Raw genomic sequence first — 24035 nt, forward strand, 5'->3', positions numbered from 1 at the left:
GTTTATGAGGGTAAAAATTATAGGTGTAAGGTGTTTGTGCGGATCGTAGAGCTTAGGGCGGTGAGCAATAATGTAATTTTTCTTGAGAAAATTATAGCAATTTCTAGTTGTATCAATGCAAAACCTATACTTTATATTATAAAGCTGAAGGGTTTGTTTGTTTGAGCGCGCTAATCTCAGGAACCAGGTCCGATTTGAAAAATTCTTTAAGTGTTAGATAGCCATGTATCGAGGAAGGCTATAGGCTAAATATCACGTAAGATCAACAGGAGCGGAGCAATGTGGGTGAAACTGTGGAGTATAGCTAGTGTAATATAAGATGTCGTAACCAAAACAAACTAGTATCATACGAAATATCTTCAAATTCTTTTAAACATGCAAAATAAAGTATTTTACGAAAGATTAATTTAAATTTTAATGAAATTGTCATGACAAGTCTTACATAGTCATAAAAGGGAGCCCCGTTTCTTCTGAGAGAAACAAAAGCCAATTTGTTCCGGCATAATTTAACGGACTCAATTTTATTTCACAATTTCACTAAAATACTTATTCGTCGAAAAGATTAAGAAGTACTGCATTATTATTAACAAAAGCCGTCGTGCCAAGCCGATGAAAAGATGAAAACAACTTGAGAAATTCTAGGAAACAAGATGACATAAATAAACACTTAATGACGGTAGTTTTAATTAAGTTTCATCGACGTGTCATTTCGTTTGCAAGCTGGGTAAGTGGGTCGAACTCCCGTTAACGCCATGTTTTATGCATACTGTATATAACTTTAGAATACTTAGAGAACTAAAATATTCTCACGGTCCAAATGCAGAAGTGTTTCGCGATAAAATCTTGAATAATGCCAACAACCAACGCAAATAGAGGAAATTAATTTGAAAGGAAACTCTTACCGCTTTCCAATGCAGAGGTAAAATATTAAATTCCTTAATAGGAAATATTAATAATGCTTTCTTTTGAAGTCAATATTGGGGAAATTGGATGATAAACATCCTTAGAGCTTTTAAGTTCAAGTATTTAATCCTTTATAAATGACTAGATTTCCGCCCGCGGCTTCGCCCGCTTTTTCAAAGAAAACCCGCATAGTTCCCGTTCCCCTGGGATTTCCGGGATAAAACCTATCCTATGTGTTACCTATCCTATGTGTGCACACATATAGAGAGTAACCTATCCAAGTTACCCTCTATATGTGTGCTAAATTTCATTGTAATCGGTTCAGTAGTATTTGCGTGAAAGAGTAACAAACACACACACATCCTCACAAACTTTCGCATTTATAATATTAGTAGGAAGTATGATTTTATTACGTAATATATTTTTAAGTCTGAAAGCATTTCAATACCTACTCTAAGAATTCTACTCTATTTAGTTTTTGTGACAAAAATCCATACTAATATTATTAATGCGAAAGTAACTCTGTCTGTCTGTCTGTTACTCAATCACGCCTAAACTACTGAACCAATTTTCATGAAATTTGGTATGGAGATATATTGATACCCGAGAAAGGACATAGGCTACTTTTTATCCCGGGAAAATAACACAATCCCGGAAATCCCACGGGAACGGGAACTATGCGGGTTTTTCTTTGACTGCGCGGGCGAAGCCGCGGGCGGAAACCTAGTAGTCTATATACACATACATTCACAAACTCTCACCTAACTCTACAAAATTTTATGAAAATCGACTTAGTGATGATAGTATGCGTAATAATAAGCAGACAGTGTTCCTCACAAATTTAAAAGATTATGTATTATATTTTCATAGTAATAAAGATTTATTTCTTTGTTCCAGATCCCAACCGTGCAGTGCAATGAGTATTCAATAGTGATAGTGCAGTGTTCATACCTAGTGTTTGTGTGATGTGTGTTTAAGAACTACACATATACTAAAATGTCATCCCGAACGGGCCAGCGGGGGCCGTCCCTGGCGACCAGTCAGAGGAAGCACCGGTCGCGATCGGCGCCGCGGTATGACCTTGAGAAGAAACCAAAGAAGAAGGACAATAAGCCATCAGGGACTGCCAGCTTGGTGTCCATACCGAATAGCATTAAGCTGACCATGCTTAACAGCGGCCTTATTTCTTTTGGTGAGTTTATCGTACTTGTTTGTTTCATAGTTTTATAAATAACCTATTTTGATTACTGTCGGAAGATTGTCTTTCTAAAAGTTCTCATATACATATTTAAATGTAATGATTACTATAGGTATTCCTTTACCTATTGAACCGTAATTATATTATAACATAATGACTGTGTATGTGCTTCTGCTGCCTCCCCGAGGAAATTTTAAAGATACCTACTATTATTCTATCATACATCTAGGATCGGACCTTTCGGATTATTATTTATACTACTTATAAAAATCAGTGAAATAGCATTGACATTCATCTGCTCTATACTTGCTCTACATCACAAAAGGCTATTTATTATTACGGTGGGCATACGTATTCGTAGCAGTATGTGTGCTTTAATTAGTCTAGCTCAAAATCTTTACGGCATTAACCCTATAGGTACACTTATACATGCAAGCTCTTCAGGACAAGAGCACTTCTCAAGACCGACGCAAAGAAGGGTTTACTATTGAATTTTTGACTATAGAATAGAAATATTTATCGACTTATATTTTCACTATTTACGTTTTACCCTCTCTGCCCTAACCTTCACTTAATAATATTAAGTAATAAGAATGTTTGACATTTATTTAGTTTATTATTATTAAATAAACATTAAATAACATAGATTCAAACATAATTTGCTGATGAAACATTAAAATCTGTACTAATATGATAGAACTGAAGAGTTTGATGGACTGAACGCTCAAATCTCAAAAATCACGTTTCCTATTTGAAAAATTATTTCACTTTTTGATAGTCCATTTATCGAGGAAGGCTATTATATAGTACCATATGCTGTATGTGTAGATATATGCTGGATGGTATATATCATCAGTCATCACGCTAGAGCCAAAAGGAGCAGAGAAATGCGAGTAACACCGCGGGGCAAAGCTAGTTGAAAATATTCTGATAGCGATGAGGGGAAGACAATTTTTGCTCCAATATAAAAAATGGCGCACATTAATGTCGCATAGATATTGTTATAAATACAATATGACTTGCACATTATACAGTAAATTGCCATCGTAGATTGGTGTCATCTATCACTTGCGATTCTGCTCTTAGTTATATTTAATGATTGATGATGCATTGTGGCATACAACTTAGGTATCAGGCTAGATTTAAGCTTATAATATATTATGGACTAAAGTGTAGTGCAGTAGTATAATAATTTATTATTGGGTGCTTAATTGGGTTAACTAGTTTACGTTCGAAGTCAGAAGATTTGTAAAAATAATTGATTGTTTTTTTTTCAATGAATTGAATTGGAAATTGATTCTACTTTATGCTTTACGAATAAATAAATAAATAAATAAATCTCTTTATTTGCATAATGTGTGTACAAAGATAACAAATTACATTATAAGTCGAATCAACACATTAGCCATGAATGGCGTGCAAATTATATTATCAGCTCCGCAACATTAATTTATATAAAAAGTACATTATTTCATTGTCTTACTTAAAAGGTACATATTATATATTATATTCATTAGTCAAGATAAAAAATTCAATGTCACAAATTTAAATAATCCGATACATTATAAAAATTGTTATTATTTAGCCACTCATACAGTTTTGTCTTAAAAGGACCGATATTTAACATTTTTATAGATTCCGGAAGTTTATTAAATATACGAATACACATAGCATGACAATTTTTGGTATATAAAGTGGTCCTGGGTGTTTTATTATAGACAAGTCGATTTGGATGACGGTGGTCGTGGCTGTATATGTCTTGGGCCGTGCTAAAAAGATACTTATGTCTTTTTACAAAAATACAAATTTCGTAAATATATAAGCACGGCAAAGTTAACAACTTGAGTTTAATAAATAGCGGTTTACACGATTCGTACGGACCTACGCCACAAATCGCGCGTATACATTTTTTTTGGGAGATGAACGCTTTTCTGATGTTTACGCCATTACCCCAGATTATAAGACCGTATCTCAAGATAGATATTACATGAGCGTGATAAGTCGATAGAGTGGTTCTTAAATCCGTAATTTTTCGTAGGCGCCTCAGGGCATATACAAATTTATTCACTTTACTACAGACCTTATTAATGTGTGATGACCATTTAAGTTCATTGTCTAAAACAATACCTAAAAATGAAGTTTCACTTTTTTCTTCCATTATTACATCATCATATTCTATTTTTAAATTATTGCGCAGAGGATTTGAAAATGTCATGTAGTTAGATTTAGTAAGATTGATTTTAAGATTATTTGTGCTAAGCCATTTTATCATTTTGTCCAAATTATTTATAATGTCGTTGTTAAAATTCATAATGTCAAAGATTTTTATGTCAGATTCAAAAATTATCGATATGTCATCCGCGTATAGAATTATTTTACGATTTGTTATGTCTATAATGTCATTAATATAAAACAAAAATAAAATAGGCCCTAGGACACTTCCTTGAGGTACACCACACTGGTTAGATATATATTCTGATTGGTATGTTTCTTTCTCATTAGTATTATTAGTCCGAGTAATAATAACACTTTGTTTTCTATTTTTTAGATATGATCGGAACCAATCTAACACAATCCCCCGAATCCCATATGCCTCTAATTTTTTTAATAGTAATTCATGAGACACTCTATCGAACGCTTTTGACATGTCAAAGTATAATACAGTAGTCAATATTTTTGCGTCGATGTTTTGAAGAATTGAATTTGTTAAGGAATAAATTGCATCATTGGTAGATTTGTTTTTTTGAAAGGCGAATTGTTCATCTTTAATTATATGGAACTTATCACTGAACTCACTCAAACGCAAAGACATACATTTCTCAAAAATTTTGGATATGATAGGTATAAGAGTAATGGGTCTATAGTTTTCTATGTTATTTTTATCTCCTTTCTTAAACAAGGGGGTAATAATAGATATTTTTAGTTCTTCAGGAAAAGAACCACAAGAAAAGGACAAATTAATTAAATGTGTCAGTACGGGTACCAATTCTGCTTGACATTGTTTAATAACTTTGGTACACACCTCGTCATATCCCTCTGCGGTGGTATTATTTAATGACATAATTTGTGTATAAACTTCCGTTTCAGACATAGGTCTCAGGTACATAGAAGAGGGGTTATTAGTAATACTGATTTGATTATGAAAGTTTTGATTTGGATTAACGCTACCAATATTATTGAAGTATTCATTGAAAGAATTAGCTATTTGAGATGGGTCTGTGATTGTTTGAGTGTTTAGTGTAAGTGAATCAATTTCGGTATATCTGTTCTGAGAGTTTAGCTCGCGTTTTATTATTTGCCAAGTTGATTTACACTTATTTTTACTTTTATTCAAATAATTAATATTACAATTTTTTTGTGCCTTATATATACAACTACGCAAAATTTTCGAGTATTTTAAATAAATAGATTTATTTTGATGCGATTTTATTTGGTAATAACGATACCTTAAATTTCGTTTAGTATTGCAACTAACTTTTAATCCCTTTGTTATCCATTTATTGCTGCTATTTCTTAATTTAATTTTGATCAACGGAAAACATAATTTATAGAAGAGGCAAAATGTGTCATAGAAGTTTTTGAATGCCACTTCAAAATTCCCACGTTCCTGAAATATATCAAAAAATGTTAAATCTTGGAGATAACTTTTAAATTTAATAATGTTCTCTTCACTGTAATTTCTTTTGTAAATTATTACAGCATTTTTATTAGGTTTGGGTTTAATATCAGATATTTTGAATGTTATAAGTTGTGCTGTGTCATGGTCTGAGAGGTGTAAACGTAATAATTCCGCTCTGACTCTATCTATATTGCTTAATATTTGATCCAAACATGATTGACCACGAGTTGGACCGTCGATGTGAAATTTAAGATTAAACGTTTTGGCTAAGTCTTTAAACTCATCCGAATGTTTATTTTGTTTGAGTAGATCAATATTGAAGTCACCTGTAATAATAATTTTTTTCTTATAATATTTTTCACATAATTTATGTAATAGTAAATTTAATTGGTCAAGGAAAAAGTTCACTTCTGAGTCAGGAGTCCAGTAAATGCAAACAACGATAATGTCGTATCCCACAACTTCTACTCCGCAGCATTCAAACTTTTTTTCATATGCGTAGTTGGTGAGATCTATGTTTTTAAACAACAAATCATTTTTAAGAAGTATACAGACTCCGCCCCTTGGTTTTAATCTACTGAAACTCGATGTCAAATAGTAGTTTCTTAAATTAAGATAATGTTCCTGACCTCTAATTAAAAAAGTTTCTGACAAACATATTACATTGGGTATTATTTGCGATTCGAATAATTCTTCCAACGTTATTTCAAAAATTTCTATTTTGCTTAATATGCTTGCTATGTTTTGATGAAATACGGAAAATGAATTTAGTTTTGTTTTCTTGTTAGGGACGAAAACAATTTAAGGTCAGTCTGGTTTGCGTTTGTGGCAGAAGTCGGTCTACATTATGGGCGTTGTTAGTGTTACTCAAGTTATTATTATTCGCGGATAAATGATTGATTACATGGGAATTTTGTATGTTGTTAACTTTACCGCACCTGTTTATAAGGTTTTTTAATTCTTTACAATCTAAGAATGTGCGTTCATAATTAATATAATTTATACAGTGAAGCAATTTATCACAAATAGTATGATTACCGTTAATACATTTTATAAAAGTACAATTTTTAAAGCGAGAACACAAGTGGTTAATTTCTCTATTTAATGTATATAAATATTTTGTATATAGATACTTTTTATGCGATGTGCCCACTACTATTATATTACAGGCACTGCGCGCACGTATTCTATTTAAAGCAATATTTAATTCAGACAAAGTTTGTGTCTGGCTATGGTCATTTTCTCCAACACAAATTATAACGATATCAGAGCGGTCTGTATTTAGATTATAGCAATGTTTCAATACTTCATCGTTCGGGGCATGAGGCTTGATGGTAGCTGATACGGAGTAGTTGAGAGACGTGGACAATCTGTGTGTTAACTTAGAGCCTATGCCGATACATCGCTGCGTTCCAAATATATGTATTTTCTTTTTCTCCGTCACTGTGTTGCACATTCTTTCTTGTGGATAGATAATATTAGTACTGGATTGAGAATTTATGTTTAACGTGTTTGAAGGTGATTTATAATTTGGTATAGTTTTTGTACCACTTTTATTATTATTTGAGGATATAGATGATGTAGTAACTGGTTGTATATGCTTATTTGTTTGTACTTTTGCTTTAAGTTCTTTTATTTCTATGAGTGCCAAATCGAGTTTAGTTTTTATTTCAATAAATTGTTGTTTAAGTTCGTTAAATTCGCTTATTGGTACAGTTGAACAATCCATCAAACCGGCTCTAGGCTCGGATTCTAAAGATACAAAAGAATTATCTAAATCAGGTAATAATTCATTTTCGATTGCTGGCATCTTCCTTCTGATAGTTACATTCATACAAGGATTTATTCTTGGCGTTGTATTATCTATATTCGATGAGTTTGTTTCTATGCATATTTTACATTTCCAGTTTTGCTTGTCCTCTGAAGTCATTAAATAGAATCTCTTTACAGAAATTGAAGCACAATCCAAGTCGAAAAGTTTGTTACAGCTCAAACATTTAATAGATTCTCGCATGTCGGTCAACTTATTGCATGTTTTACAATAATTAATATTATTTGAAGCCATATTTCGTAGATGCAAATTTATAATTTTAAGTAAATGTCTATTTTTTAAAATATTCTTCAAGAAATAAATTTAAAAATAATAATTATATATATGCTGGATGGTGCCGGATCGAACTTGGTTCCGTCGATCTTCAGTCGTCAGACCGAGGTGGTATGCTCGGTGCTATCAGCGCTGTTAATTGAAGCTTCGAAATAGTGTAACGTTTTGTTTACTATAGAAACAGCTGATACTAGAAACGGGTTAATGAACCGTTGCTTTAATTAGCCAATCACAACGCGTTAACTGTTTATTCACTGTACTTGATATTTTATGATTGTCAACGGATATTTGAACAAAGGAATTGTACATACGCGTGATTTAAGGTTTGATTACACTTATTACTTAGCTTCTGGGGTATGAGTTCTTGTTACTATATAGTTTGAATTAAATTTGTAGTTAATAATTTTTATTAAAGATATTAGGTTTTGTCACTTATTCACATCACATATTTCAACGATATTACTATTATTTTTAGAGCACTGATTGTTTTGCAAACACTTATGCACGTAAGTCACACAATATAGATCACGATTCACCATAAAAACTGTTGTCTTTTTTGTACTTTATATTTTTAATTTATTTGTTACGCGGAGCTGAAGTGACCTGTGGCAAGCGCAGCGCGCTGAATGGTCGGTAAAAATTAATTTTATATAGCATAATTTCATATGTAGGTATGATCAATGTGTTTGTTTTTCAATCACCTATCAACAAAACAAACAAACGATTGAAATGAATTGTATATTGATATGAATATAATGTAGTTTAAACACTGAGAAATTACAGAATATTTTATTCGACAGGCCACGCGAGAAAAACCGCGTGCGGCGTGCCGAAGCTAGTATCAACCCAAAGTCGAACAAAAGAACACCTAGAACGTTCCTTTCCACCAGACAAACGTGAATCAATAAAACATTTAACATTACATGTACGTTTTAAAATAGCATTGCTCGGATGCTGAACGAATTTTCCTCCGTGATGCATCACCATTCAATCTCGATATTTACATATGGAATGTAAGAATATATTCACTTGAATATATTGTATCTTATTTATACTTCTAAGTGCTACAGTTGAGGTGCCTTCACACATTTTTATTTTTTACGGATGTGTGTCGAGGCAAAAAGATTCTGGAAAATTTTTACAATGTGAATTTAAATCCGTGGATCTTGTACTCCTTAAATGTTATACCTTAAAGAAGCAATATTGCTAAGATTGAGAAAGATGCATTATTTGGGTATAAGGAAAGTTATTGTTGTAAAGCAATGCAGACAATTAATACATAGTAATAAAACAATTATCAAAATCAACGCATTAATAATCACGCATAAATGTCAATAGATAAAATTGAGATAAAAGATAAAACCACACAAATGACAGCAGAATCCAAACTATCTGAATAATTTATCACCGTAACATTATTATGTATTGAAAATACATTAATTTACGATCATAACAAACTGCACTATTAGGTACTATACAAACAGATTAACAGACAAAGCTATAAACATTGATTGATTGGAAAACGATGGAATGTTTTAGAACGTTTTTGGCGCGCTGCAATGGTGATCAGTGACGTCACACATACGCATGATAAACAATTCAAATTCAAATACATCGCCTAGATGTTCAGTAGTAAAATATCCATAAATAGCAGATATTATGTACATTATAACATGAAAGTTCAAAAAAGAGATATAAACGTCGAAGATTTGAAGGAAATTATCTTATTTATTATACAAATGGTAGTTGCGGTGATATTTTTTAGGATACTCGGGGTATGAATTATGCTTTTCCCATAAAACTTAAAAAATAAAAACAACTGAAAAATGAAAGGATGATGCGATCGAGCTTGCTTCATACGTTAACTTGGTAACAGAAAAATGCAAGCGCTATACTTAGTAATTTTTTTTTAGTCCCGAAATGAGTTTTTAGACATTGAATTATGCCTTATTGAAGTACCATTACAAAAAAATGTATCACGTATTCACATCTTAACTATTTACTCCGTTATGATGTTTGCAATTAAAAAAGTTTATATTACTACAAAGACACCGCAATATCTAGTACAAAAACAGAAAGAACAAACATTGAAATCACTACAACGATCCCGTCTTATATCCGACTGATCCCATAAATCCAGAAATGCATATTTTCCTAAAAGCTCTCGAAGTTTCCACCGACCGCCATTTGCCAATCGCATTTCCCAGATAACGTTAGCCTCAATATCCTTGAAGATAAGAGTGATAACGTTACTGTTCGATCAATATGTCCCTTATTTAACACTTTATTGATTGAGCTTTATTCCTTTAGGTATAACAAAGTAATTTCGATTTTATTATATTATACATATTATAATATAATATTATTATATCCATATAACAAAATGATACGCAAGTGAAAGCTTTATTGAAAATATTTTTTTTTAATACTTGATACAGGGCGATACAGGGTGTGATCTTCAATCGATATGGCAGTCTATGATGCATAGGAACGTCATACGCATATTTTTCTGAACATATTAACAAATTATTTGCGCTCCCTATGATATGAATAATTGAATAGCCTAAATCATCCTCTAAAACCCGAAACACGCATCTAAAAGTCATTAAAAACAATGACGGCTCTGGGTTTTCTTATTCTGTAAAAAACACTCTCTGTTGTATCATTTTAAATTATATTTATCGTATTTGTTACTCATTGGCTTGGATGTTGAACTTTGTTGAAATTCCCGCTACTAAATTTAGTATTTTTAAAATAAACTCCACATTGTATTCACGTTGCGTTGTTCCTAGAATCAGATGAAAATATTTGGCAGAGGTATGATTCATATTGTGAATGAAATTATAACGTATGTTCGTGTGCGTGAGCGTGTATAGAAGACGGAGGAGGAGATTGTATTATAATGAATGAAGATTGTATTTTAAGAAGTATAATGATTATTAATTATAGTGTTGTTTAAACAATTAGATAATAAATAAACATAGTGATAATATCTATATGCTAATATTATGAAGCTGAAGAGTTTGTTTGTTTGGTTGAGTCACAGAATAATAACCAGTAGCTAGCTATTGATCTGCCAACTTCCCGTAGCAGATCATTTTTAGCAGATCAAAAAAAAATGTGAGTTCTTATCGCGTGCAGTTGAGTTCTACAGTTCCTGATACTTTTTAGAAATACTCGCGTAAAATGAAACACTAGAAAATTTATTTATGTCATATTTCATCACGCCGTAGCACCATGCCGTAGCACCATGCTGTAGCATAATGCCGTAGCATCATGCCGTAGCATCACGCCGTAGCATCACGCCGTAGTATCATGCCGTAGCATCATGCCGTAGCTTCATGCCGTAGCATCATGCCGTAGCATCATGCCGTAGCATCATGCCGTAGCATCATGCCGTAGACCATGCCGTAGCATCATGCCGTAGCATCATGCCGTAGCATCGCGCCGTAGCATTACGCCGTAGCATCACGCCGTAGCATCATGCCGTAGCATCACGCCGTAGCATCACGCCGTAGCATCATGCCGTAGCATCATGCCGTAGCATCACGCCGTAGCATCATGCCGTAGCATCATGCCGTAGCATCACACCGTAGCATCACACCGTAGCATCACGCCGTAGCATCACGCCGTAACACATGCCGTAGTATTACGCCGTAGCATCACGCCGTAGCATCACAGCGTAGCATCACGTCGTAGCATCACGTCGTAGCATTACGTCTTAGCATCACGTTAAGCCGGGTCCAGGTCGGGTTTTTTCAAATGTCGTTTGTTAAGGTAAAAACGCCAGAACTATTTCTAAAAAGTATCAGGAACTGTAGAACTCAACTGCACGCGATAAGAACTCACATTTTTTTTTTTTTGATCTGCTAAAAATGATCTGCTACGGGAAGTTGGCAGATCATTTTTTCAAATGTCGTTTTCTAAGGTAAAAACGCCAGAACTATTTCCTCAAAAGTATCAGGAACTGTAGAACTGAACTGCACGCGATAAGAACTCAAATTTTTTTTTGATCTGCTAAAAATGATCTGCTAAGTTCACTAACATGACGATGCGTTTCTGCTGCCACTACTACCACAAATATTATAAAATTGGTATAAGGCGACGGTTCGCAAGGTCCTAAATTAGATGGGTGAATTGATGACTTACTATTTTTATTTTTCTCTTCAGCTTATTTGTACGGGATCACGATTGTCGCGAGTCCAACTTGCACTTGACCTGTTTAGTATAATACCTCACATAGCTTAAAAATTATAGTTGCGTAAAAAACTCTTTTCCAGCCTCGCTTGATTTGACATAGTATTATTGCAGGTGGCTCTTTATGGAGCGCTTGAGTGCTTTTTGTAATAAAATGTAATGACGTTAAAGATATGACGACATGTTTTGCGTTTGTTTTCATGCAATACTTGTTATTATATTAGATGGTATGGACCATGTATGGACCAGAGGCGGCTCGTGACAAAATTTTATGGGTGTTCACTTGAAATAAAACACTGAAAATACATGGTGTAAAGCAGTACATTTATCAAAAAAATTACTTATAAAGGAAATACCTACATACGTCTTTATTTTTGGTGTGCAAAAATATCTATAACTTAAAGCGACAAGACATTCGTAAATATCTGTTGTTGCTTTCATCACAACCACACAACCACGGTTTTTTTTACATATTGTTCAGATTTAAACACACGCGTATATGTTTTCGTTTTTGTCGTACATTTTTGCTTAAGATCAAGTTCAGGCCGTGGCGGTCCCTTAGCTTTACATTCAAGCCGAATTTGTAACGTTTTATCACACTTTTTAATGAACGCCACATTATAATTATTGTTCATTTTAACACTCACAAGTAATACTGATAAGTACAGGCTATTTCAACACGTATTTTATAATTTTAATTAGAAAATTGCATGAATCGCGCGCGTGCATTGAAGTTGACTCGAGAGTCGAGTGTTTGTTTATATTATAGACGTAGCAACTGGCAACGTCGCAATCGCTGTCCTGCCGGGCGGTAAAAACGAACCGGCAACGTTTGCGGGTGCGGCGCACCGAATTTTGCTACTTTTCCATAGAAAATCTTTTGTTTCACGCGCAGGGCTCTGGCAAAACCCTCTCTTTCACTCCTATTGGATTTCGTATTAGGAAATGTACTAAATCTTTTTTCATTGGAGCGCAATCGTGAGCGCACCGCTTCGCGCGTTACATAATACAGTAGGTATTATACAGGTGTATGGGATGATGGAATGATGGATATATTCATTGGTATTAACAGTAGTTTTAAAGATTACGATTGATTTTAAATAGTAATAATTAATGTTAATAATTAAATTAAGGAGTATGATTTTATTATAATTATTTATGGGAGTTCACTGCACCAGCGCTCCTTAGGGCGAGCCGCCTCTGGTATGGACTATGGAATATGTATGGATTCGTGAAAAATAAAAATGCTATAAGTGCAGGTGCAAGTCCACACTGCGACACATCTCAATTCTTCATATAAGATTCACCCGTTATTCCTCTGTTTTATTTATTTCGTGTACAACTTCTATAATGATCTCATCTCAAAATCGGACTGTCCAGTAAAAATAGCAAATCGTCCAAAGTTTGCAACACCCGAAAAACGCCGAACCGCTACTTGAGCTCGCGCGTCGGTGTGGCCACCGCGAGCGCCCGCTCGTCGCGCCCGCCTAGGCCGCCGCCACCGCGCATTCAGTGTGGACGCACACCAGGTCCACACTGCGAGCCTAGCGCGGTTGCGACGGCGGGCGCGAAATATCAAACGTATGAAACGCGCCTTTGTGTCCACATTGAAATGACTATGGCGGAAGCCTAGTGCGACGGTAATGAGCGAGCCAGCGCGCGTAGTTTTCAAACTCTCCTATCCGCGCGTTCTGGCCACACTACGGGCCTAGTCAGCAAGCGACCCAATGCGCGGACAGCGGGGGTATCAAACCAGTTCGGTCTTGTCGCTCGACTTCTTATATTATATCCTTTATTGTTTTTCGTAAAATAGCGGTAAATACTTAATTGTTGAAGTGAAACTTCTTTATTTATAAGTGCGATTCAATCTAAAACACATATTATATACACCACAGTAATTTTGTAGGGTATAATCTCAATTCTTCATATAAGATTCACCCGTTATTTCTCTGTTTTATTTATTTCGTGTACAACTTCTATAATGATCTCATCTCAAAATCGGACTGTCCAGTAAAAATAGCAAATCGTCCAAAGTTTGCAACACCCGAAAAACGTCGAACCGCTACTTGAGCTCGCGCGTCGGTGTGGCCACCGCGAGCGCCCGCTCGTCGCGCCCGCCTAGGCCGCCGCCACCGCGCATTCAGTGTGGACGCACACTAAATAAATATTGCTTATATTGTTATTAGATGTAACTGTCTCCTATCATAGAATATAATATAGATGCTAAATGCTTCTATTGAATTCATGCTCAGATAAATAATAAGTAAAGATTTCCCGAAATGCTATTACTCAACTTAAACAATAAATACCAATTTAAATCTTCACTATATTCCTTATTTTTGCTAAGAAAATAAACTATTATTGTTACTTTCAGTTCTCATAATAATGGTCAGTAATAAATCCTAACACAAGGTAAACTAAGAAGAAAGCTCACGTTTTCGGGTAAATATATTTTTTCCTTGTACCGTAGATTACAGTTGTGGCACCTTACTTATGATTATGAGGAAAAAGCTTGGGTTTTTTGCACTTGCAACATCGATATAATTCATCGAGGAAAATCGTAGAAAACCTACAAACACATTAAATATCACAGAGGTATTTAATAAGTATGTACTATATTTTATGTGTGTATGTGAATACGATTTTCATTTCTATGAAACATCATAAAACAAGAACTTTACAGAAATACATTTTTGGTATACTTACTGACTTTCCTTAATTTTATTTTTTCATACACATCGAAATCATGTTATATCCCTGTTAACTTACATAATAATAATTTATATCAAGTTAATTGGCATTATGCGGATCGCAGTTTAACATAATATGCATGGGCATAATATTATAGGTAATGTAACGCGTTGAAAAGAAACCATACAAACGAAAGACTAGTAAAACTTTCCTCTTGTTTATTTATATTCAATTTATAACTTTTAATTAATACCGTCATATTGAAAGATCTTTGATTAAACTATTAAAAATCACATTACTTCAATAAGTATAGTCAGTTAAATAAAACGTGGCAATTTAATTTTATTCTCACTTTGTCGTAATCTTCCTTAATATTAGATATCATTAAATGCATTGGCGAATACAATGAAGAAGCAGAAGTTATAGAGCAATCAAAAATGGCCATTAAAATGGCGGTTTTTGTATTAATTCTTCGATAGAGTGATTCAAGAGGAAGGTTTTAGTATATAATTTATTAGTTTTTAGACAAAGTGGGCGAAGCCGCGGGCGGTAAAGTAGTAAACGTATAAAACGTATATTCTTTCTCTTTACGCAAGAACCACTGAATTGATTTTGATGACAGTTGGCAGTAAGTACTATAACTTAAAGAATAACACATAATCCAAGTACGTGTTTTTACCCGCTGTTTATGAGCGACTGAAACCGTACAACATAACTAGTGTTTTGTAGTTTATCTTGTTTTTATTTATCAAAGTAAAAATGTAGGAAATACATCCGTCTTCATCGTCATAATTCCTTAAATTTTTTCTTTCATACGAGGAAATTCGTAAGAACAATATTTGCAGGATAAGTAGAAATTAAATATGACTCGACAAGAATTTTGTTACGAAAGACATCATGAAGGTCTTACATTGTAGGTACATTGAAGATATTAATAAGAAAATATTTTTTTTGCAATATATCAGGGATCTTTGTTTCAATTTCATATCTCATTCACATATCTTCAAAATCATAAAATTCTCATTCAAATTTCGCTAAAACGAGCTCTACCTAAGTATTTAGTTCGCAAAATTTAAACTAAACGATTGCCATAATCGCTGGTAATTATTAGTTTTATAAAGACAAAAGAGAAAAGAAAACTATAAGCTATTATACAGCGCGTTTCATAGCCCACGATTACTGCAAATGAAACGAACAGATAAAAACAAAATTAACTTCTTTCGCGGTGTGAAAATCAACTCATTTGTGCTAACCATTTTGAACTCTAATGCTAGGGAATAAGAACACTTTCTTGTGATTGTCCGACAGCCGGACGAAACGAAATTGCAACAAAGACGAGGAATTATTCTCTCCCATGAACAATGTTTGCGGCTTCGGCGACATAATGGAAGCTTTCAATTTGTTTTACATTTATCAGTGAACTTTGTCCTAACTTACTGTCAATAAACATAAAACTTTACGCAATACTACTAACAATACTATTAACCAAATATTAACGATACATAATAAAATTGAACACTAATATAACTAAACTCAAACTCAAACATTTATTCGTTCAATTAGATTTCTTCGAGAAGCACTTTTGGATTTCATAATTTTTACATTTAACATTAGTAATTATATTATACAAGCTAGAGGCAATGGCTTCACTCGTGTGGTCATACTACTACCGATGACATGTATGATTTAATACTATGTGCTTATCCAGGGTTTGAATTTCTGTCTGTACCAAATTTCATAGACACCCGTTGGGGTTATTACGTGAAAGTACCAAACACAGATAGATGTTTGGTTGTTCATTCGTTCCATCCTCACAAACTTTCACGTTTATAATATTAGTTACCAAAAATTAAAAATATACAGGTTTAACGTATTCCGGCAACGTGTCCATTTAAATAATAATTAAATGACGTTCGCCGACGGACAAAATGAAATTTCAAAGCACAGCTTTGACGAAAACGTTACTATAAACTTTGGTTTTATAAATTGTAACGGGGTTGTAATTAAAACTTTGTGGGTAATGTGATTTTATATGACATGAATATGGTATTACAGTGATAGTGGGTCAAAGCTGGTTTTCAAACTTGCACATTTTTATTTTAGTAGTAATATTCTGTTTACATAATATTATTATACAGTAGTTTCTTTCTGTTTACTTTTTAAATTATGTGAGGGAAATTAAACTCTTACTGTATAGTTTTATCTGTTTTGTTATTTAACAGGACTTGGTTCGTAACAGAGCACTAAAAATGAACAGAGGATAAAAGGAAGTATTCAATTCATAATATTATCACTATTAGTACCTTATAACAACCCTTGCAGTAATTTTAAACCGTGAAGGTGCAGCTTCGTCATCTATAGGAGTTTGACATGATTTGAATTTCATGCTAATTGCCCAATAAACTTTCCAATCAACGGCATATGCATGTAAAATCGTGCGTCACAAGTCAACATCGTGTGACGTCACAGCATTTTCACCAGTGACTTCCTGTCCACCTGTATGTACGTGTAAGTGTGTGTAACTGTGTAGGTTAGATATTGGATCTGAGCCAAACAGTGCTTTGTTTGCTTTGACACTTGTATCGTGAATGTTTTAGTGGCATAATACGTGGAACAATCGTTTTGATTAAAGTGGACTTGTGCTATGGTTTGAGGAATGCACTACGCTTACACTTATTTCTTAATATTTTTTTAATGCTGTTTTTTACACCTTACATCTTATTTAGCGATTTTCAGACATGATCTTATTTGACGTTGGTCTAATCTATATGAGTAATAATTTATATCAAGCTGATCAAGCTTCATTAGCCAGAAATAAAAGTTAAGGTAAGATTCATCTACAAATAACTATATTATGGACATAACTACGTAGATGTACGAATGAATTTCACAACATAAAAAAAAAAACATTTTTATACACGTTAAGTATTTTAATAAAAACTGTAAATATAAATTGAGAACAATAATATGTACCATTTCGTAATTTAAACCAAGGGTTGTATGCAAAAATATTATTTTAATTCCCAAAAAAGAAAGGAAATAGTTTACATCGTAATTGTTACCGGAGTTCAAAAACGATCTATCAATTTCAAATAAAAACTTTGGCAACACGGCGAAAACCAATTACCCGTTCAAAATTGAGAGTTCAAAACAAACAAAAATAAATAGACCTACGTAATTAAGCAGATTAACAGATATTCTCCAATTGCCTTTGTGTATTGATTGAATGCCAGTCGATATTGACTCTTATCTAAATACCATTAGCTCATTGTTTGCTTTGTAGTGGATTCCTGGCATGTACCTCGGGAATGTACTATTAGTACTTATCTAAGGGCTTGTATTGATTGCCTATAAATTAGTTATAATTGATGATTCTACAGCAGATACCTACAGAGGTTTATGGCCTAAGGCTCCTTAATTCTTCACTTATAACGTACATAACCTACTAAATAATGAAAAGATAAGAATTGCTAGTGTTTTGAATGTAGAGAACTATATAAATGACAAATAAATCGTATTTACATTTTATTAGGAGAGACATTTTTAACTTAAAACATATGACAGTCATTTGTTCAATTTTAGATGGGTGAGTTTAAATTGAAAAATGTTTTTGAAATAATTTTACACGAAAATTCTGGGAAATCTATAGGCCGTGGATTCGTATGAATGTAGACTGTTCCTAGTAATGTATAAAGGTAGATAGAATTTTGAAATTCTACTTGAAGAAAAAGTTCTCTTAATACTATAAATAGAAAATTGTACCCAAATTACATGATTTTTGTGAACAAAGAAAACTTTATTCAAAATTTTCCGAAAATTTGAAGTCTCTTTAACACAAACACAAAACAAATAAGATAAACCAATCGTCATTATGAGAAATGTTATATTAGTTCATTATTCATCCAATTTTCCATTACCGTATCAGAAAATATACCTTGAACCTCAAAATATCCACCTGTTTTCATAGATTGATACTATGATTTTAACGACTTTTACATTTTTACAGTTTAAAAATGTAAAATTGTAAACTGTAAAAATGTGAACACGCTTTTCTGTTCTCGTTTCCCGTGAACACGCTTGCTTGTGTGCGTGTGTCATTTCGAACGTGTTGTATGAAGTTTCCCTACTGGTTGTATATTGTGGTTATTTCTAAAAGCGTTTAAACCATTACTTGCATCAGAAAAGTGTTGGAAGAAGATTAAACTATTATTTAATGCATCGTGGCAGCCATTTGTCAACCTCAAAGCGCAGACAGTCTTGCACCGTAAACTGTGTTTAAAACGCCGAGACAAATTGTACGTAAAAGCTGTTTTTTGTGTTTAGGAAAATCTATTGCAATGAAAAACAGGCAATTGAGGCAAAATATTTTAAAAGTTTCATCATAAAAGAAAATTAATAAATACCAATTACTTATAGAAAATTGAATTTAAAAGCACAATCATGGATAAAACCATCTTACAAAGTACAATTCGCGATCAGAATAACAACTTAGATTCGAAAAATAATAGATGAAGGCTTATAGTAAATCAATTCACACGTAGCAATATCAACAAACAATTTAAAACAAGTGTGTTTATTATATAAAATTTATTATATTTTGTATTGCTTGTATTGAAATTGAATTAATCCTGTTTTTTAAAGTGCTGACGCAATTACAAACACACAAATATCTATACTAATGTTATAAAGCTGAAGAATTTATTTGTTTGCTAGAAGCAAAATTTCAGAAACCATTTAGTCCGATTAGAAAAATAATTTAACTGTTATAAAGTTCATTTATCGAGGAAGACTAGGATATATAATAATATCATCGTCGCTAAGACCAATAGGAGCAGAGAAATTCGGGTAAACCCGCAAGGCATAGCTAGTATCTTCTATACTTAATAATTAAAGCTGAAGAGTTTGTTTGAACGCGCTAATCTCAGGAAGTACTGTTCCGATTTGAAAAATTACTTCGGTGTTAGATAGAACATTTATCGAGGAAGGTTATAGGCCATATAATATCATTACGCTAAGACAAATAGGAGCAGATTAATGCGGGAAAACCTGCAGGGCACAGCAAGTATCTCATATATTACAGCATAAAGTACATTCAAACCACGCATTCAATATTAACAAAGCCATCATATTGAATTATTCATAGAAATGAAGTACAATAATACCACTATAGATAGTACTATTGAGTGTCATCTGTTTCACAATTAAATAAAGCATTGTTAATAATTAAATCGTAAACAATTTGATAAAATACATTTTAATCGGATGAGTAATACGTAAGAGTAAATAGGTCAGTTTAAATAACTGGTGCGTGTAATTATCAAAATTAATGTTCTTTCTCGTGGACAAATGTATGACAATATTACTAAATATTTTATTAAATGTCGCTTTTTAACGATTCGATTATGTAAGTTACGTAAAATAAAACAAATGTGCTGTATAATTGTGTAGTATGTCTACTGAAGCGTGTTGTTTCAAAGTGATTTATTATTATGGTTGTTTTACGCCCTTTTATAGTCTTTTGAAATTAGGTCTATACCATAACGATATATTTAAGAATGATAATATATAGAGTTTGCTTATTCTAAATACTAACTAGAATCTAAAATAAAACTTATGTATTACCACAGATAATGTAAATAATAATAATACTACATATACCCGATTATACCTACTTAACATCAAGATGTTGCTGTGAATAGAAAGACCATATAAATGACTGAAAAGTATATGAAAATTTTTCTTTCAAATCGAAAAATTGAGAAATTGTCAATCTCGTGAAAAATCTCTGTATCCTCTTGTGGTATGGGTCAGATACAATTTACATCTGATTTACTGTTCTATCTAGTTTTCCTTGCTTGTAGAATTTTGTATTTCTATCCTTCAACTAAATAAATCATACGGTGTAAAGGGCCATATAGATCTATATTAAATGAACAATGTATTCAAGGTATTTAATTTGTTAAGGATTAATGCTGTATTGGTTAAAATCGCTTCGAAAATTAGCCATTATTTGTCGTAAAAAGTAAACGACAAAAAAAGTTATTGTGGGTTATCCATAAGAGATAGACATATACCATCGCGGACTTTTCTGTAGACCTTTTCAATGTGTATAATACTTAGTACATTATTTTGATAAAACTAGTAGGGTTCAGCCTGCGTTTGCAATGTAAGCGGAAAAAATGTAATTTTTTACGACATCACATTAGAAACCTCAAAAATAACAGTACTTCTCCACTATTTAATGGGTGTTATTATACATATAAACCTTCCTCTTGAATCACTCTATCTATTAAAAAAACCGGATCAAAATCCGTTGCGTAGTTTCAAAGATTTAAGCGTACAAAGGGACATAGGGACATAGGGACAGAGAAAGCGACTTTGTTTTATACTATGTAGTGATAGTGATGAAGAGATCCAATTTAAAGTGCGAATATAATCTATATCCTTATTTCCAATTTGTAATATAAAGAAGTTTGTGAGAATGTATGGATGTATGCAATGCGTGTGTTTGTTTAACTTTCACGCGAAAAAAGATTTAAAGTTTCTTGGAAGTGATAGAGTTACCAGGTTGCCAGAATATCACAAAGGTGTAGAAATGCTTGTTTTTTGAAACCGCCCAGTATTTTGAAACCGCCCGGGGAAACCGAGTATATAAATTAAATTTACGCGTCACAGTGTTTCTAACCAAACAACATCTAAATAGCTATCCATACTTAATATTATAAATGCGAAAGTAACTCTGTCTGTCTGTTTGTTACTCAATCACGCCTAAACTGCTGAACCAATTTTCATGAAATTTGGTATGGAGATATTTTGATACCAGAGAAAGGACATTGGCTACTTTTTATCCCGGGAAAATGACGCAATCCCGAAAATCCCACGGGAACGGGAACTATGCGGGTTTTTCTTTGACTGCGATCGTAATATGTATGTTTCATTCCTAAAGAATAAAGGTTTCCATAGAACGTTTACTAGATTAGCTAGTAAACACATATTTAATACATAACTTGTTATCAACAAACACATACTTGATAATTTCACGAAACGTGCCCGCAGTTGGCTAAGCTAGCAAGGCTAGCTAAGCCGGCTTATATAATAGCTATCGTGAGTCATAATCGTCGCGCGTACGTGGCGGAAATCTCGTTTCCGTCCGCTCTCTGATCTTCCGGTAAACAAGGTTTTTTTTAGAATAAAACTGAGGTTGATTTTTTTTTTGTATTCTGGCCAAATTTTTTCATGTGTCTCTCTGTTTTCGTGTAAAGATGTGTTTGATAAGAGATAAGATTCATATATGTACAATAAAAAGAAATATATTTTATGGAGGTAATTGGTAAGTAAATAACAGTTTTAGCTAAGTTTTAATAAATGGTATATTTTTATGTTTATTAAAAACATTAATTTGTTAAGGATTAATATAAGTTCATTTATTGACATAAAGATAATTTCGTGTTTTATTCATAGTAGGTACTTTTACATAAATTCTTGATAGTGGAATGTTTTATAAATCTAATATATATTATAAAGGCGAAAGTTTGTATGGATGTTTGTTACTCTTTCACGTAAAAACTACAGTACCGATTACAATGAAATTTAGCACACATATAGAGGGTAACTTGGATTAACAAATAGGATAGGTTTTATCCCGGAAATCCCACGGGAACAGGAACTATGCGGGTTTTCCTTTGAAAACGCGGGTGAAGCCGCGGGCGGAAATCTAGTATCATAATATATATCGCACAATACCATTATATTTTCTCCACGATTTATTTTCAAAATAAGTTGTACAACAAGGTCCAGGAATCTAGAACTTAGGAATTTTATAAATTATTCTAAGATTATTTAACTATCAGTCCCTTGCGTATCTAAATTACAGAAAACGTAACCTTTCCATCCCTTGAGCTCAAATTTTGTTTGAAAACTTTCTGACCTTCGAGAATGTTCTATTGGGTATTCTAACCTAAAAAGTTTACTAGACGAAATAAAATTTATATTACATAAATAAAATTGTTTTTACAAAATTCAATTTACTATTTCATCGTATGTATTACTACCTGTGCTCCGCGGTTTTACGCGCATTGCTCCGCTCCTGTTGGTCTTAGCGAGATGATATATAGCCTATAATAGCCTTCCTCGATAAATGGGTTATCTAACACCGAACGAATGTTTCAAATCGGACCGGTAGTTCCCAAGATTAGCGTGTTCAAACAAACAAACTCTTCAGCTTTATAATATTATAATACCTATAGATTTCATCGTAACTAGATACAAATTATATGTGGAAATTAAGAAGTTAAGTTGCAGTTGGGAACAGTTATATTATCTTAAAATGTCAGTCTTTTGTAAGCAATTCAATATCACAAAAAAAAAATAATAATAATAAATCGGTCGATACGAATCTGGTCCAATATTTGAATGGAAAATGATTTTCCTTTCCTTTTCCAATATTTTATAAATTATCTATGCCCCAATATAACTTCAATCCTCGTCACTTATTTATTTAAAATTAGCTTTCTGCCCGCGGCTTCACCCGCTTTGTCTAAAACCTAATAAATTATATACTAAAACCTTCCTCTTGCCTCATCCATCTACTAAAATAACCACATCAAAATCTATTGCGTAGTTTTAATGATAAGCATATACCTATAGGGACATAGGGACAGAGAAAGCGACTTTGTTTTATACTATGTAGTAATTACAAAACTTAATAATTAAAATTACATTTATAATTCTTTACAGAGCCGAATTTCATACTTACAAATACTTCATAAAATTTGGAACTGGGGCAAATGTTTTGAAATCATTTCAAGTCCTATAGTGTACCGTGGACGTCGTCCAACATTTTAACTTGAAAATTGTGACCCGAATGTAATTTGCCCTTAATCTGAACCGAAAATAGCATGCATTATAATTTAAATTTGAAAACATTTTATATACTAAGAAGTTAAAATATTCCAGAACTAAATGAATGAATTGTAATCTAAAATTACATTATCTTTATATGAGCATAGTTATTCAAAGTTATTGTAGCAATCCTAATTTGGACACACAATTTATTTTACTAGCAGGTGATCTTTCTGGAATTTTAATACAAACAAAACAAATCCGTATAATCTATGTGTTGTATTATGTTGTAAATTAAGCGATTTGTCAAACAAAAGATCGACGATTCTTTTTAACTAGTGTTTTGTTTATTTTAAACATGATACATAAAATTTGAAATCGAAGGAATTATAAACACTTAAAACAAGGCTGCATATTTGCATAATGAAAGATAAACTATAAAATATATTTTCTTTCACTTTTGCCGAAAATGTATTAAATTC

The 24035-nt window shown here is 32.8% G+C and overlaps 1 protein-coding gene across 1 annotated transcript in view; it reads left to right on the plus strand.

Annotated features, from left to right (window-relative positions):
- The first annotated feature begins 1835 nt into the window (after window positions 1–1835).
- Window positions 1836–24035, plus strand: part of Ptp36E (protein tyrosine phosphatase 36E) — an 82104-nt gene continuing 59904 nt past the window's right edge. Inside the window, exon 1 of the mRNA XM_090111123.1 lies at window positions 1836–2095. Within this exon, the coding sequence (XP_089967249.1) occupies window positions 1900–2095 (196 nt within the window). The 5' untranslated portion in view covers window positions 1836–1899. The remainder of the gene's footprint in view (window positions 2096–24035) is intronic.

This window comes from Colias eurytheme, chromosome 16, assembly GCF_061535395.1.
Source record: "Colias eurytheme isolate Ceu_HAF_F1 chromosome 16, ilColEury1 Martin Lab GWU primary, whole genome shotgun sequence".
Classification (NCBI taxonomy): Eukaryota; Metazoa; Arthropoda; class Insecta; order Lepidoptera; family Pieridae; genus Colias; species Colias eurytheme.